The 16,980-nt window shown below is 38.3% G+C and overlaps 1 protein-coding gene across 10 annotated transcripts in view; it reads left to right on the top strand.

Annotated features, from left to right (window-relative positions):
• Positions 1-16,980, top strand: part of cnc (NFE2 like bZIP transcription factor cap-n-collar) — a 662,445-nt gene that overhangs the window by 495,414 nt on the left and 150,051 nt on the right. For all 10 annotated transcript variants that reach the window (XM_089239517.1, XM_089239519.1, XM_089239518.1 and 7 more), the window contains one exon: positions 15,187-15,275. In XM_089239517.1, the coding sequence (XP_089095643.1) occupies positions 15,187-15,275 (89 nt within the window). The remainder of the gene's footprint in view (positions 1-15,186; positions 15,276-16,980) is intronic.

Here is a 16,980-nt window from a genome sequence, read left to right as displayed (position 1 = left end):
TTGTATTTGTATATTGTAATTTGCTGTTTGTTCGTTTTAATTTTTAAAAAAAAAACTATAAAATGTACATGAAAAATGACAGAGATGAGAATATTTTTTTTCAAAAAAACAAAAAGGTTTGAGTGTATATAATATTACGGTAATTTTTCGAAAAGAAAATAATCGATGGTCAGTGCACCTATATACTTACAGTACATAGCGATTTTGGCCAAAAAAAATACACACACTCTCTCTCTATCGAGCTCTTTTCTTTTACCCCTGCAGGAGATTTGGGGGAGGGGGTAGAAGCAATTTCTTTCTCTGTTGTTGTGCAGTAAAAAATAAAAATAATGGAGGAATCAACTTAGTTCACCCAATTTTTCTACTAACGAGAGCAAAAGTGTTTTCCTGTGTTGTGGGGAGTATTACAGGAATTGAAGGTGTCTTCTGATGTGGGAAAGATTTTGAGCCAGAGGCCTTTCATGCCTCTTTTTCCCGACTTGTATTAAAAACGCAGAATCTAATCGCCAATACAGTATAGTATTTCGAAAAAAAACATTTAAGAAAAAAAAAAGAATGAATTAAAACCTATGATTAGCTGACCATTTTAAATAGGAATCCTGCACTTGGGTCTCGTTCCTACCTGTCACACGAGGAGAAATAAAAATGTTTTCACACGAGAAAACCTATGCACTTTAGCGCCCCCGATCACTGGCCAGTCTCCCGACTCTCCTATTAGTTGAACCAGGGGCAGCTCGGTGTGCTCTGGAAGGGCGTCAAATCCAAAGTGAAAGGGCAAAGAAAAATTGGGAAAAGTTATTTGTGCCCACTGTAGGATAGGCACCAAGTCTCAGGTAAGACAGGGCGAAAAAAAATTAGGGGAAATATTTTTCTGCCCCCTTTAATAGGAGCACGAAATACGGCGTAAAAGGGTGAAAGAAATTACAGAAAATTATTTCCGCTCGCTTTAGAAGGGTCGTTATATCCGAAGGAAAAAAAATTAGGAAAACTTATTTGTGCCCTCTCTAGGAGGGGTGTTAAGTTCGAGGTAAAAGGGCGAAAAATGGGAAAATGATTTCTGCCCGCTCTAGGAGGAGCGCCAAATCCAAGGTAAAAGGGCAAAAGAAGTTCGACGTGATATGTTTTGACATAAAATATCGCTGTTCCTTTGAACGCATCAAAACGAAGCGATGCATCGAAACGAAACAAACGTTTTTTTAATTGGGGAGGTCAGGGGCCCAAAAATAGGGCTCATTCACACTGAGTGAGTATGTGTGTGGAAAATTTTAACAAACCGTACGTATATACTACTGAACATCTTTTCGGAGTTTCATGGATCTTGTTCCAGATACCCGGTGAGTAACGGTAAAGCCTCCTATGAAGCTCCCAGACAGTATCTCTGTCTAGGAGGCCTTGGTAAGGTGTGGCCACAACGGGACTCTAAAAAGACATCATTTCCTTTCAAGAAACTAATGAGGAACACGTTAGTTAGAAATTCAATTTGATTTTTTTTCCAACCGACTTTCAAGACGGGCCGAAAACCTCAATATAAATTCGATCAAAATGAAAATCTAGTGATCCTAGTGAAATTTTCGATTTTAATTTTTGTTGTGTTAGTTTTCTATAAGATTTGTAAGAATTTTAATCATCAACTTAAGATCTTTCAACTTAAAGAAAGTCATTTTGAAGGTAAGTCATTTCCTCGACGTTAATCTTCAATAAGAATTAAACAAAACCATCGAATTTTGCCGCTTATAATCCGCATATGCAAACTTCGCTAGTTTGAGGGGAAAAAAAGGCACCATGCAGCAGTATATAACACACATGAGAAAATTTAATTTATCAATATAAAATCGCTCTCGAGGAGGAGGTGGGGGGTGTGGTTTAAGACGGTTTTTTGTAGACAAAATGTCAATTTTTGTACTGGCATCTACCCAATCTATAAATATTTAAAAAATATATGTTTTTGTTAATAACTTTTTGACATAATTATAACTAATGCAACCTCTCTCGAAAAAAAAAAATAAAGCCGTAGATAAGACGCAGTGGTTTATCCGCACTAAAGCTGCTTCAAAGTTAAAGCTCTTCATGAAACTTTGATCCACACTAAGAAATTCATTGCCGACTTTTTGTTTTTATTTCAACTAATTTTTTCAAACGTATAATCCACGGACTTTACGCAGCAGAATAGGGTACGTTAATTTGGGTTCCATGGAAGTAAAAAAGTACCTCACATATCCAAAACAAAGAGGAGGGCGACGGCAAATCCATTTCGAATTTTAAAATTTCGGATATGAATCTTCGTATATTTGAAATGAGGTTTGTTTTTGAAGCTGATGAAATATAGAATTAAATGTATGTAACGGTAGATGCGTTGAATCGGTAAAGCATATCGGTAATGCATAATCCCCAATCGCCTCGGTAAGTTTGATAAATTTTGCAACATTTATCACTTTTACCGGTGATTATGAATGACCCTTTTAGACCCTGTATGCACAAACGTGCGGGTTGCTTCTTTTCACTTTACATATTCTTTTTTTAACCTCAGGGATGTTCAGGCCAAACTTCAAGAATTGTGCATTATCGTTGAAATTAAAACTGAAGTCATTCAGGTTAAAAAAAATCTACAGAGACAAAAAAAACAACCCCTTCCCAGTGCCGTCTTCATGGAGGAGGCCCACCCGGGAGCGTCCCGGAAGCCTCAAGAGTAGAGGGAGCCTCACGAAAATGAGATCTAGTTAAAATTCTCTAGAATTTACTAGGTAGGGCCTCAGGAAAACCACTTGACCGGAGGGGGGGGGGGTGGCATGATGCTCTTAAGACGGTCCTGCCTTTTCCCCAGGGCCGTAGCGTGCATTCTCGGGGCATTCTTTTCTTGGAGACTCCTTGAAATGGTTATGCTCAGAAAAAGGAGGAGTTACAAGCCCCCCCCCCCCCCATTCGGCTCGTTGCACCGCCCAAGTTGCCTCAGAATAGTTACGGGCCTGCCCAAGTTGCAGGGCCCGGTGCTTTAGCTGGTGTTTGCCTGCCCCTCTTTTATTATCATCTCAGCCCGTACGTGATGCGTGCACTTTTTTTTACGTATTTTACCATAAAATTCAATTAAAATAAGTATGACGATAGATCCTTTGTGATGAGTATCCTGCGTGAATGTGAGACGTTTTGCTTTTTTAATGTTTTTAAATTTCTTAATTAAAATCAAACAAGTTGGGTTTTTTGCCTGTTTACAAGTTAAATAGCAGTAATCCCATTCTAGAAGATTTTCCGACTTCTTCGTCCCTTAATATCCAACCAACAGGTGTGGGCGGGATGGGGACGATCACCACACCAAGAGTCTGATAATATGGTGGAATGAATCTGTCCCTAGCAAAAAATGCCTTCTCTGACGTAGCCGGTCAATTTGTCGCACTCAACTTGTCGCGCTCAACTCGTCGCACATCAATTTGTCGCAGTGCCAATTCGTCGCGGTACAAATTCGTCGCGGTACAAATTCGTCGCAGTGCCAATTCGTCGCGGTACAAATTCGTCGCAGAGCCAATTCGTCGCGGTACAAATTCGTCGCAGAGCCAATTCGTCGCGGTACAAATTCGTCGCAGAGCCAATTCGTCGCGGTACAAATTCGTCGCAGAGTCAATTCGTCGCGGTACAAATTCGTCGCAGAGCCAATTCGTCGCGGTACAAATTCGTCGCAGTGCCAATTTGTCGTGTAACCAATTCGTCGGGACGTCAATTTATCGCAGAGTCAACTCGTCACGCGATCTGTATGTAGGTTTTTTGTCTCATACGTGAAAAAATAAACATGAAGAAAAGTTTTTTTCCCCATCAAGAAATGCACACAGTTTACTAAATTTTTTTTTTTTGTCATTTCGAAAAAAATCATCGAAATTAAAATTGCAATTGATATTAATGTTTTATTATTCAATTGCTGTAAATGTTAAAAAAATAATTTTTGCTACGATAAAATTTTAAAATTCTGTAAATAAATGTCGGTATTTATGATATTCCCCAAATTACAGCGGAGGCTCTCTTTAAGTGTAAACTTGTATCTGTCCCATGTGGAATCGAGACTCCCACCAACATTAACCACTACAGTATCTCCACAAGAACCTGAAATAATTAATAATTTAATTTAATTAATATTTCATTTTCACCGGATAAGCCACACTTGTCGCTTTCTCTGGAGATTTCCATTACTCGTTGCGAGGGGAGTTGGGGCGCACACCGAGATGATAAATTGCGATCACATACATTTAAAAAATTTAATTTGAACCGGATAAGTTTCACTTGCTGCTATCTGGCGGGATTTCCATTTCTCCTTTGCGTACGCCAATGGCCGTAACTAATCCAACACCGGGGGTCCTTTTTCGGGGTCCTGGGACAGATATTTTCTTGCCTCCCCCTCCCCCCCCCTTAAAAAGGAAAAAAATTATACAAAATAAGTGTTTATTTTTTGTGAGTAGCCCATTTGCTTAGAGGCCCCAGTTGCCTCAGACTAGTTACAACTCTGAAATACATCCAAAGTATCATTTTTGGATCATGTTAGAAAATTTTGAACTTTAGAGCACTCGCTAAAAAAATTCGAACTGATTGATAGTCGTGAAGAAAGAGATCGGAGAATGAAAATATCCCCACAGATCACCTAGAAGCGGTTCCAGAGACTTCGCCTGCACAGGTATAACTGAGCTGAGTAGGGGCCTTAACGGGGCTATCAGAAGTCAAAATTGATTGGTGTTACTCGATGTGCCCAGCCGTAATTTAACGCGGGGCCATACGTCTTGCTTTGGGGGGGGGGGGGTTAGTTTAGAGTTTGGGAACGTCTTGTTTTAGGTCTCGACTTTGCTTTTTTTCAGAAAATTGTATTTGATTGCCAGATAAGTTTATTTACAGTATAGCTCTTATTGAGGAGTTGAGGAGCCGTTATTGCTTGTACACTCATGGTCCCCACATCTTCAGCAGATGAACCGCAATAGTGAAATCATAGTGTGAAAAACAAGAAAATTACAAGAACTGTTCCGAGCTCTCAGGCTAGAGCCCCCGTCATCCCCACCCTTAGGGACCATTGTACAATATTATGAAGAACTAGTATTACGATGCGAAGTTTATGATGGAATTTATTTCAAAGAGAGAGAGCGAGAGTCGTTTATATTCATAAATCGTTAAATTATGGGAAGAAAAGAAAAGTAATAATAAAAAGGGGGAAGAAATTTTTTTCTAAAACATATATGCATGTCTGTTCAGTGGGATCTGGGCCTAGAGGCAGCACCTAGTTATGAGCCGGTTCATTCAGTCGGTGCCTTTGGTCTTTGCTATTTGTACGTGGATTCCCTTGAGACGCAGGGGGTTCCCGTCTCGGCTGGTATTTCCATGAACACAATATGCTACGCAGTGGAACCTCGTTTATACGACGTTCAAGAGGCTGTTAATACGGTACATCCATATAAATGAACCCGTTGAAACTTCTGTGAAAAAGACCTCTCCTATAGACCGCAAACAAATTCTGTAATTCAGTTGTTTTAATTGCAATTCAAATTTTGTTGACATAAAACCTCATACTTGAAGAAAAAAACCCACAAAAGTTAATTTTTATTAAATCATGTAAATGGCTTAAGAAACCATAATTGACATAACATTACACTTGCTTACATGCTATTTACTTCAAGGTTTTAGAAAAGGATACATATATTCTTTGAAAAGGTCTTATCGTTGCTTGTTTCGCTGATTTGTTTTTATACGCAAAAAATATAGTTCATTTTCTCCGGTTCTTTAAAATTTTTCTAGAAGAATATAAAAGTGTGTGAATACTAAAAAAAAAGAATTCAAATAATTCTCCTTAAGTGAGAGACGTATAAACGGGGTGATTTCACACGTACTCGCGCAAATCTTCTCCTTCTATAGCCACTTATCATGATATGTCATATACAATTTTTTTACATTGGGGTACTGTACATATAACTATTTCGAGACTTCTATGCACCTGAAGCCCTTGGGCTATACCTAAGCAGGTCCACCTGCTTAAAAGGGCGGAAAGGTACAGCGTTTACGAGTGAAGTTCGATAATGCTTTCAGGATGAGCACCCGCAAAGGCCATATAATCGCCATTAAGAAAGACGACTATAGGTCAGTCGCATATATTTGGCTGGCTTATTTGAATATTTTCAGATAGTTTTCATTAGCGTCTAAGTTTTCGGTAGCGAAGGTTTGTGTGCTCTGTCTATACATTTCTGTTGGTAAAAACATGGAGTTTTGCAAAACCGAACGTGGAAATGATATGTTGGTTTATGAGGGTTACTTGTATATCCAGGAGAGGAAATATCAAGATAAAACGATATGGAAATGCAGAGAGTGGCATAAAAACAAATGTAAAGGTCGTCTTCATGTTAAACAAGATAATGTTGTGAAATGCATTTGTCATAATCATGTGCCCGATGCCGGAAAAGTTGCTGTTGCAAAAGCAAATAAAAACTGGAGGGTTCAGGCCTCAACTTCGCGGTGTTCTACGAGTGAGTTGGTAGCTGATTTTATTAAAGATATTCCAGAAGCAGCTGTCAACGAAACTCCGTCTGTAAGTAATCTGAGAAGGACTGTGCGGAGATATCGGGGTGAGTTGAATAAATATCCGGTGAATCCTCGGAATTTATGTGAACTTGTACTTGATGAACCTCACACTTTAACCTCTGATGGTAAACGATTCCTTCTCTTTGATAATGGAGTTTCATCACATTCCCGAATTTTGATTTTCGGGACCGATGAAAATCTTCATCTTCTGTCTCGAGAAGTTAATTGGTTCTGTGATGGAACATTTAAGACGGTTCCTCTGCTCTTCAATCAATTGTATTGTATACATGTGTTATCACATTCAGAAGTTTTTCCCACACTGTACGTTTTGATGGAAAACAGGAGGGAAGAAAATTATCGCGATGTTCTGAGAGCGTTAAAACATCTGAGATCAGACTTGAATCCTGCAACAGTTATGTCAGACTTTGAACGCGCAGCAATTTCTGCTTTCCAAAAAGAGTTTCCGAACGTCAAATCCAACGGGTGTTTTTTTCATTTTACGCAATGTTTATGGAGAAAAGTTCAAGAGTTTGGTTTACAAAGGAAGTATTCTGAAGACGTCGAGTTTTCGGTTCAGTTACGGATGCTGAATGCACTGGCTTTCGTTCCTGAAAACAAAGTGGTGCCGATTTTCGAAGAACTTGTCAGTTCAGACTATTATGCTCAAAATGAGGAAGAACTACTTCAAATCGTGAATTATTTTGAAGAAACTTGGATCGGAAAATGCAATTCACGGGGTGTTCGACAAAGACCTATGTTTCCTCATGATATATGGAACTTGCATGAGGCAGCGAAAGCAAGTATGCCGAAAACGAATAACGCCGTAGAAGGATGGCATAGGGGACTCGCTTCTTTGGCTTCAGGGCATCACCTCTCAATATTCAAATTTATTGAACTCCTGAAGAAAGACTACATTTTGACCAGACGAAAATTTCAGGAGTTGGAGTGCGGTAGAAGAGAGCACCAGCAAAAAAAAGTTTATCGAGACTCTGCAGAGCGAATCCAAAAAATTGTAAGCAGTTTCGATGATGGAAATGCTCTTAATTATTTGAGAGCTCTAGCTAGAAACTTTCAGCTTCAAGTCTAAATGGACGTTGTCTCTCTAAGGACGTTGGAAAACGTAATTACTTTCAAATACTTTTCAAGCTTGCTATCTGTATGTAGCGTAGTTGACCTTATAGTTATATTTAAAAGTTGTTTCTCTACACATTTCATGTTCCGAAATTACAAAAAAAATTTAATGCAATCGCGAATGAATAATTATTACTTTTCTTTATTTGAATTTTTGTTGTATCATAAAATATAGATATTAAACGGATTACAAAGTAATGTGTTACTTTTTAAATTAAATTGTTTGAATTCAATTTAAATTCAAATAAATTGAAAACTTTTCTTACGTTTCGTTAAAAAAAGAAAAGAAAAAAAATTATAGTAGTTTAAAATAGCATCACTTATTATTCCATTAATCATCATCAGGCTTTTTATTACGATATTCAGGTTATATAAGTGTTTATATAAAATGGTATTTACTAAAAGGTACTGAAAGTAAGTAAAAGTTTAGATATTGTGGGGTGTTATGTACGATATGAATTCTTTTAAAATAATTATCCTGATAAATGTAGGCTATAATCAGAGGCGGATTTATGGCTTTACCACCTGTGAACTATTCAAACCTTGCCTCCCTTTTCCCTTTCTAATTTATGTTCTTGATCACCAATTACTCAAATTTGTTGCGCCACCCCCTTGAACTTGTCATTCTCTCCCCACCCAGAAAATACGCCTCTGAATATAATCCTATATTCTTTTCTAATGTTAATTCACTCGAGTTGCAAGAAGAAATTTTTAATAATCGTCGACTGGAGCCGTATGAGTGTCATGTACAAAAAGTTACATATAACGGGCTAATTAAAAACCTGATTTAATTTTTTCTATTTGAGAGTTGTAATTTTAAAGTTGAAAAAATAAATTAATCAAAAATTGATTGACATTTGCAGTGGCGTCGGAGACAGCGATGCTGTGGGTGCCCACGGTACTTTATGGAATGGGTTTACGCACCCAGAGATTTGATTCAGAAATCAAAATTTCCTATGTTAAGATTCAGACAAGAACCCACAAGTTCCAAACACTTCCGGCGTCCTTGGCCGGAGTCAGAACTGCGAACATGAAGAAGCCATTGAGGGGGCTGAAAATTGTCATTCGTTCCGTATATACGGCACTCAAACCTACATGCCAGCCTTGGAACCAAGCCTTTCCGTAGTGACAATGTTCATCATCGGGAAAGTTGGGGGGGGGGGGGACAAAACTTTTTTTTTTCAAAAAAAAATCTCGAAGAAAAAAAATCGAAACAAATTTTTTTGGGGGGAGGGGCAATCCCCATTGCAAATCTTTTTCTCGTTTTGTTTTTCCAACTCAAATCAATTTCCTTCAACTTTTGAAAGAAAGTTGTGAACTAGCAGTAATACCTGGCTCTACCCGGGTTTTCTCCATACACTGGGAGCATTAAAACAGTGACAAACCATTGCTTGGGAACCAAGGAAACAAAAGTAGGCATTCCAAAAATCATTGTTGCTGGACAGTTTTTTTACCCTTTCATGCATTTGCTATAAGTTGGGACCTGTTTGGTACATATACAAAATTTTGCAAAGATCGGTATGGAATTGTAGATTTGTATAGAGTACACACAGGAAATCAATTTTATATACATAGGTTTCGAGTTATTTGTCCCAATCTGCGAATGAAAGTTGAACTGTCTTTTATTTATCAAAAATAACTTTAGGCGATGATAAGTTCTCTTAGTGTAAACCGCAACTTTTTCCGCCAATTGGTTGATTTGTAATTAATTTGATAATTATTCTTGGCTTGCTATTTATTCTTTGGAGATTCTGTCTTTGCGTGACTTCATTTTGTACTCTCGATAGGATAATTGAATTCAAAGAAATCCTTGAACAAAAGTAATTTCTAAAAAAAAACAGATTTCCGTACTTTTTACGATTTTGCCGAAGTTCCGTATTTTAAGGTAGAAATCCGTAGAAACTACCGAAAATTTTTCGTAGTAGTTAGAAAGTATTCCCGTACGCAGGAGGCGGAAAAGTTCATTGTATACTCATGAATTATTTGGAGGGGGATCTCCGCCCCTCAAAAAATTTATTGGGGGGGGGGGGTGAAATGGCCTCAGCCACAAGGTTCCCTTGCTTATGACCGGAGTGTCTGAATATTATCATAATAATGCAAGATGATTTGAAATGTACACGACGTTGCGAAAAAATAATTTAAAAATAAGACTTTTACAGCTGTTAGGTATAGAAACTTAGGCCGGTATTACACTATAAAAGTTTCCTAAAAGTCCTTTTATAAAACTTGAAAAATTCAACCAATAAGATTATCGGTTGCATTTGCTCGAATGTAACATATGAACTTTATTGGTTGAATTTTTTGAGTTTTATAAAAGGGATTTTATCAAACTTTTATAGTGTAATATCAGCCTAATGCCAGTATTACACTATAAAAGTTTGATAAAATCCCTTGTATAAAACTCAAAAAATCGAGCAAATGCAACCGATAATCTTATTGGTTGAATTTTTCAAGTTTTATAAAAGGACTTTTAGAACACTTTCATAGTGTAATGCTGGGCTTAGAAATATTGTCGGTAAAAAATTCCTCAAAGAAAGATGTATTCTCTACATGGCAGATATATATTCAATAGTGAATTAGGGCCATTCAAGTATTACGTAAGCAGATTTTCAGCCATTTTTGACTCCCCCCCCCCTTGTCAGCAAAAATCAGCAAAACACTGACCCCTATCCCCTCCCCTGTCAGCAAAATTTCACCAGCAGTTTAGAACATTTCATATCTTCAAAAAGGGGTGGTTGATGACGTAAGCGACCTTCAAACCGCCACCCCCCCGTCATCAAAAGTCAACAAATCCGAAAGTCCCTCCCCGATCCTGACGTAATACTTGAATGACCCCTTAGGCAAATTGCTCTTTGGGATGGGCATTGATCCTAATTTATCATCTTGGTGTGTTCCCGCAACACCCCTCGCTGCGAGAAACGGAGATCCCGCCAGAAAGCGGGAGTATGGCTTATACCGTGAAAGTTGAATTTTGAAAATTTATTTTATCGCAATTTATCATCTTGGTGTGTTCCCCAACGCCCCTCGCAGCGAGAAATGAAGATCCCGCCAGAAAGCGGGAAGTGTGGTATGAATACCATGAAAACTGAATTTTAAAAATTTATTTGATCGACGTACTGACTTTGCGACAAATTTGTACCGCGACGAACTGATTCTGCGACAAATTCGTACCGCGACGAACTGACTCTGCGACAAATTTGTACCGCGACGAAATGAGTCTGCGACAAATTTGTACCGCGACGAACTGACTCTGCGACAAATTTGCACCGCGACGAACTGACTCTGCGACAAATTTGCACCGCGACGAACTGACTCTGCGACAAATTTGTACCGCGACGAGTTTGTAGCACGACGAATTGACGCTGCGACAAATTGATTGCGACGAATTGTCGCGCGACAAGTTGAGCGCGACGAATTGACCTAGACCCCTTCTCTGACACATCACTCTGGATTCGTGCCTGGGGGAGGGGGGGCCGCTGACTACTGTCTTTGCACCGGGCGCCACTAGGTCTAAGACCGACCCTGCACTAATAAAAGTCAAGATAAAAGGAGTGAGGATAATAATGATGAGTTTCGCTGCAACGCCCGTCAACATAACACCATGTTAGTGTTATTTTCCAACATCATCGAGTTCAGAGGAGAAGATTGGAGACCTTCTTGGAAGACACCAAACGACGATAATGTGATACTGATGAGACTGGAACGCTGTGGTAGGAGAAGGTAGAGAAGAACGGATAGTTGGCTCTCACGACCTTGGTATCATGAATGACAGAGGTCAACGCTTAATTGACATCTGCAAACAATGAGGATACATCGTAAGCAATGCGTGGAATGCAATACACCCAAGAAGGCGCTATACTTGGAAAATACCGGAAGACAGAGACAGATTCCAAATTGCTATATCCCTATAAAACAGCATTACTGAAATCAAATACACAAATCTATAAGCTACCCGTGGGGGGGGGGGGAAGATGCAGATTTGGACTCGCTGGATATATTGAGATTCCAACTAAAACCCACGGGAAATCTAGAAAAACAGGAAAAACAGCTAAGTGGAACCTAGAGAAACGAACTGATAAGGGAGATGACACAGGAGGAGAACTCAAAAAGTTCTGTTGAAAAATTGTGGGAAGATATCGTAACGACGGCCGCAACATAGATACTAGGACGCCCTAAGAGACAAGCGCACAAACCATGGATCACAGAAGAAATACTAAACGATAGAATAGATAGCGGCCAAGAAAAATATAGGACACGTCGCAATAAGATTCAAAGGGGAATGCAAAAAGTGCGCGGGAAGTGGTGGAAGGAACAGTGTAGAAAAATAAGAAACTCTTGACCGCCACGGCTGAAGTGCCCTAGCGTATAAAAAGATCAAGACAATCACCCATAGACGAAAAGGATATAACCCTAGAACGATGGTTGACGAGAATGGAATAAAAATAACCGAGCCTAGATAACGCTGAAACTTGGTACCGTATTATGGAAAATCTTTATAGTGACCCGTATGCCCAACTGATTAATGTTGAGGTCCCCCGCCCAGAGGAAGATGAGAAGAAACCGATCTTGAAAAGTGAGTTGGAAGATGCAATAAGAGCACTACTAACAAGGAAAGCGGCAGGATTGGATGGCATTCTCACGGAACTATTAAGAAAAAGTGGAGACACTGTCAGAAGTCGGCTCTTTGAACTTGTTAACAATATTTATAAGACGGGAAAATGGCCTGAATAACATTGCACGACAGTTATCATAACAATACCAAAGAAACCCTCGGCTAAGAGATGCAATGAACACAGAACAATTAGCGTTATCAGTCACGAATGGAAAGTACTACTCCATATCATACGGAAACGTACGGAAAATGCATCGAAAAATAACTAGATGATTCGCAATTCGGCTTTAGGAAGAAATTGGCGACAAGACATGAAGTGACAGCGTTAAGAGTGATAGCCGAGTGGGAATACGTCTGTTTTATTGATTTTGAGAAGGCGTTTGATCGTGCCAGCTGGAGCGAACTATTCCCACTATTACAAATAATCGGATATCCAGAAAAATTAGTAAATCTAATTCGTGACCTATATACAAGACAAAAGGCAATTATAAGAAGGAGGTGACACCAAACCAGCTCGCATCTGTCGCGGCGTCCGACAAGGATGCCTACTATCACTAGGGCTATTCAATGCCTTTTCAGAACTAAATTTTAATGAGGCTTTTATTTATTTATTTACTTACATCTCGACAGGCAAGGATTGCCCATACAGAGATGGACAGGAGAAGAGAAATACAAAACACAAATACAAAAGGTGAATGCAACAAAGTACAAGAAAACGAGTGAAACAATGATGAAGAATACGATACTGAGAAATACATTCGGAAAAGTATAATAACATGAAGATTCAATACTCACATACAAATTTTAAGAAATTCTCTTACAGTTGAATTGAACATATCGGGTTTCACATCGCACTGATTATATATATATAGCACATCTCAAAAATAGGGGACCGTCGTAAAATATTTGTTCGGTGTTTAGGAAGGCGAAAAGTCCGCCGAACAGGCCTATTTCCAATTGGCACAGAAAAATCAACAAGTTGAAAAAGATAGCAGTCATCAATTATATTATTGACAATTTTATACAAAAAGCGAAGGTAACTTCTTTTTCGGCATTCCAATGATTGAAAATACCATCGCAGTTCAGTTGTACTTAACATTTATTGATGAGATCATATATATGGTCAGTGAATGCAAGCTTAGAGTAAAAAAAAACACCAAGGTCTTTGGTGACGGAAATACAACTGATTGAGACTGCATCAATGGTGTAGTCAAATTCGGTCGATGACAATTTTTTTGTACAGCCGACGACATGGCATTTACGAACATGGAGCTGGAAGAAATTAGCCCCACATTAATCATGGAGAGACTCTAGTTCTCTTTGTAGAGCCATACAATCTTCCAGACTCCCAACCTCGCGATATATTTTCACGTCATCAGCATTCATCAGACACTTAGATGCACTGAAGCACCGAGGAAGGTCATTTACGAATATTAAGGAAAGGAATGGTCCAAGATTCGAACCCTGGGGAACACCGTGATGAATACAATGCTGGTATCCGAATAGGGGACCGGATAGTGAAAACGATAAAGTTTGCTGATGACCTTGCTCTATTGGCAGGATACCCGACAACATTGACGAGAATGCTCTCGAGGATTAACCGCAAGGTTCAGAAATATGGGATGAAAATAAATATAAGCAAAACGAACCGCGTCAAGCTTCACAACAAAAATCAAAGGTCAGCAACTACAACATGTAACATCGTTTAAATACTTGGGGGGTTTGCCCACGGAAGATGGCTACTGCAGCTATTATAGAATATCTAGAATCGCCCTTGCTAAACAAGAATTCCCCGCTAAACAAGGATTGTTAATGAACAAAAACTTACCGATTTAAACTATGAAAACGCCTGCTTAAGGTATATGTATGGTCCACTGCACTAATACGGATCAGAGACAGACCATAAACAAGAGAGACGCAAAACGATTTGAAGCGATGGAGATGTGGTACTGGAGGCGCATGGAGCTCATAAGCTGGACATTGAAAAGGTCAAATTCACAAGTACTAACACAGATTTGAGAGAGTCACCAAATCCTGAAAAGGATTAAATACAGACGCCTACACTGGTTGGGACATGTTCTCCGTCACGGCGGATTGCTACCAGATGTGATGGAGGGAAGGATTGAAAGAAAAGGCCCAGGAGATGGCCTAGGATCACCTGGATCTCAACGCTACTAAATGATGCAGAATGTACCAGCTATTAATAACAAATTAAATAACAAAGCCAAGACAGAGATCAGTGGCGGCTGCTCAACATGGGGGCAAACCAGTCATAGGACTGATGTACCATTGATGATGATGATATGAGAGCTATGTCAGATTCATAATCTAACAGCACTGCGACGATCTCGAGCAGGATTTCAGATCCCAACGGACATCAGCACGTTACCTCACCACGACGATTACCAGGAGATCGAATCCAACCACTGGACCACCAATTATTAGTCTGTGGCGTAACACGAATTGACGAGGCATCACTTGAGAGAGAAGCACAACATTTATTAATTAACGGAAAAACACAACCTTAACATGGCATTCACACTAATAAAAATAACATAAACGCAACCATGTTCGTATCAAATCAACCGCTATGATGAACTAAGCGACAACGTGCGAACTATCAACCGGACGAAAGTCTGCTCTCGGAGATGGATGTGTAAATCTATGGATGTTTTAGGGGACATGGAAAGTTTTAGGCGCCAGTACCAATTTTTTAGTTTCCATGGCAGCCTGGAACTTGGGAAATTCTTGCTTTATATACCAGTTCAACTGTCATACCCCGATGAGCGGTTTTGCATTCTATGTTTATTGTATTTTATGCACTCGTATTTAGCTTTGCAGACATAAAGTAGAATAAATTGATATGTGTTGATGTGCTGTATATGTTCAATCACTATTTCTTCTTTCAGTTTCGAAAATGTTCAGTCAACAAGTAGATTTAGACAACGACTCTATAAATTCTGCTACTCCTGGGAACATCTCTTCATTTTCTGACTTTGTAAGTAAAGTAGGAAATATATTTCAGTATGGTATCGTTTTTCTTGCAATATGTGCCACACTTCTTGCGTTCTGAGAAACACAATTTTAGAGCTAACTGATTAGTAGTAAAAACTTGAACGGGTTTAGAAACATTCGAATTAAAATTAGTTTCCACACTGCTTTCTAGAAATGTGAGTTTGCGAATGAAGATGGAAAAAACACACTCATTCGCTTTACTCAGAAGAGAAAGTAGTTGCATCAAAAATGTAAATACAGTGATAACTCGGCTAACGAAGATAATTCCTTCTAGAATCACATTCGTTAGACGAAACATTAGTTCCCATAGGTTTCTATGGAAAATAGTTTAATTCGTTCTACAAACTGCTAGATATTTCAGATTAACTTTCATAAAACACTTAGAAGCATTAAAAAAAATTAAAAATAACGAAAAACTGGGATGAACAGCTTTATAATTGTATTGTATGAAGGAGAATTTTTTAAATGGAGACGAAAACTGAACTGAAACTGTTATTTTACGCTATAAGCTATAGTGAGAAAAAAAAGGTGAGGTAGTGTGTGTGTGTGTCTGGAATGTGTTATATAGTCAGCTCATTTCCCTCTCACACATATGAAGATAAGAGAAAAAAAAGTTCCTTGGATGCCCAGACTATTCAGTTTGGTATTAAGAGTCATACCGTATATGCACTGAATCCGTTCAAGTCTAAAGCTCCTCTTTTATTTTCAAGTGCATGTTCAATTGGCTTACATTTATCTACCACATTATAAAAGATGGAATTATTATCATGTAAATTTTTTTTGGTAGGTCATTTCAGTTCGAATTAAAGCCTAAAAACAAAAGAAGTAATTTATTTCAAACAATCATTCAATGCAGAAATCTGGCAACAAGGAGTGGTGTCGACACACGAGTGGCTCTCTCTCTCTTATATCTTATTGTATTTATATTCATTTTTTTCCGTTCATCTAATGCAAAGTTTAAAATAGTTTCTAATATTTAAACAACTAATAAAAAAAGTGCTTTTTATTCAAGATAATCAACATGAGCTCTCCAGATTATTTTACAAGTGATTTCAGTGTAAGGAATCAATCAAAAGAGAGGAAGACGAGCTAGCATGTTCAATTTTTTAAGAGTGTTTTCATTTTTTTCTGTGCTGGATACAGTGAAAAAAGTTTCCGTAAGTTTCCTAAAGCTTTTGAAGCAAACTGGGTGTGCGTGAAATGTGTATCTCTTCGACAAAATGCGAAATCATCTACAACTCCCTTGACATCAACATCTGAGACCAGTTTTCAGAGTGCTGGAAGTACTAAAAATTACAAGACCTTACTGGCATCGATCACATTTTCATTCGTAACTCAATTAAAATAAAGGAAATTTCTTCATCTACATATCTTAACTACAGACCTAACATTTTCCAATTTCTTGCAAACCGAAAATTTTTCGATTAATCCCAATACTGATAATCAAGGATCTAATAAAGATCTAAGGATCTAATAAATCAAGATCTAATAAATTTTGAAAAATGACCATAAAGAATGCCCCAAAAACTCCAAAAAATGTCCTAAAAATTCGAAAAAATGCCCTAGCAACTAAAAGAAAAATTCACCAAAAATGACAAAAAATGCTATTAAAATAACACAATAAATTTCTTTGAAAACTGAATCCGTCATTATACATTAACTGGAGGTCAAAGAAAAAAAATCGTATA

This window comes from Pholcus phalangioides, unplaced genomic scaffold, assembly GCF_987345545.1.
Source record: "Pholcus phalangioides strain wild (caught in Gottingen) unplaced genomic scaffold, Ppha-v1.0 ptg000011l_1, whole genome shotgun sequence".
Classification (NCBI taxonomy): domain Eukaryota; kingdom Metazoa; phylum Arthropoda; class Arachnida; order Araneae; family Pholcidae; genus Pholcus; species Pholcus phalangioides.
This window is presented reverse-complemented; position numbering and strand designations above follow the sequence as displayed.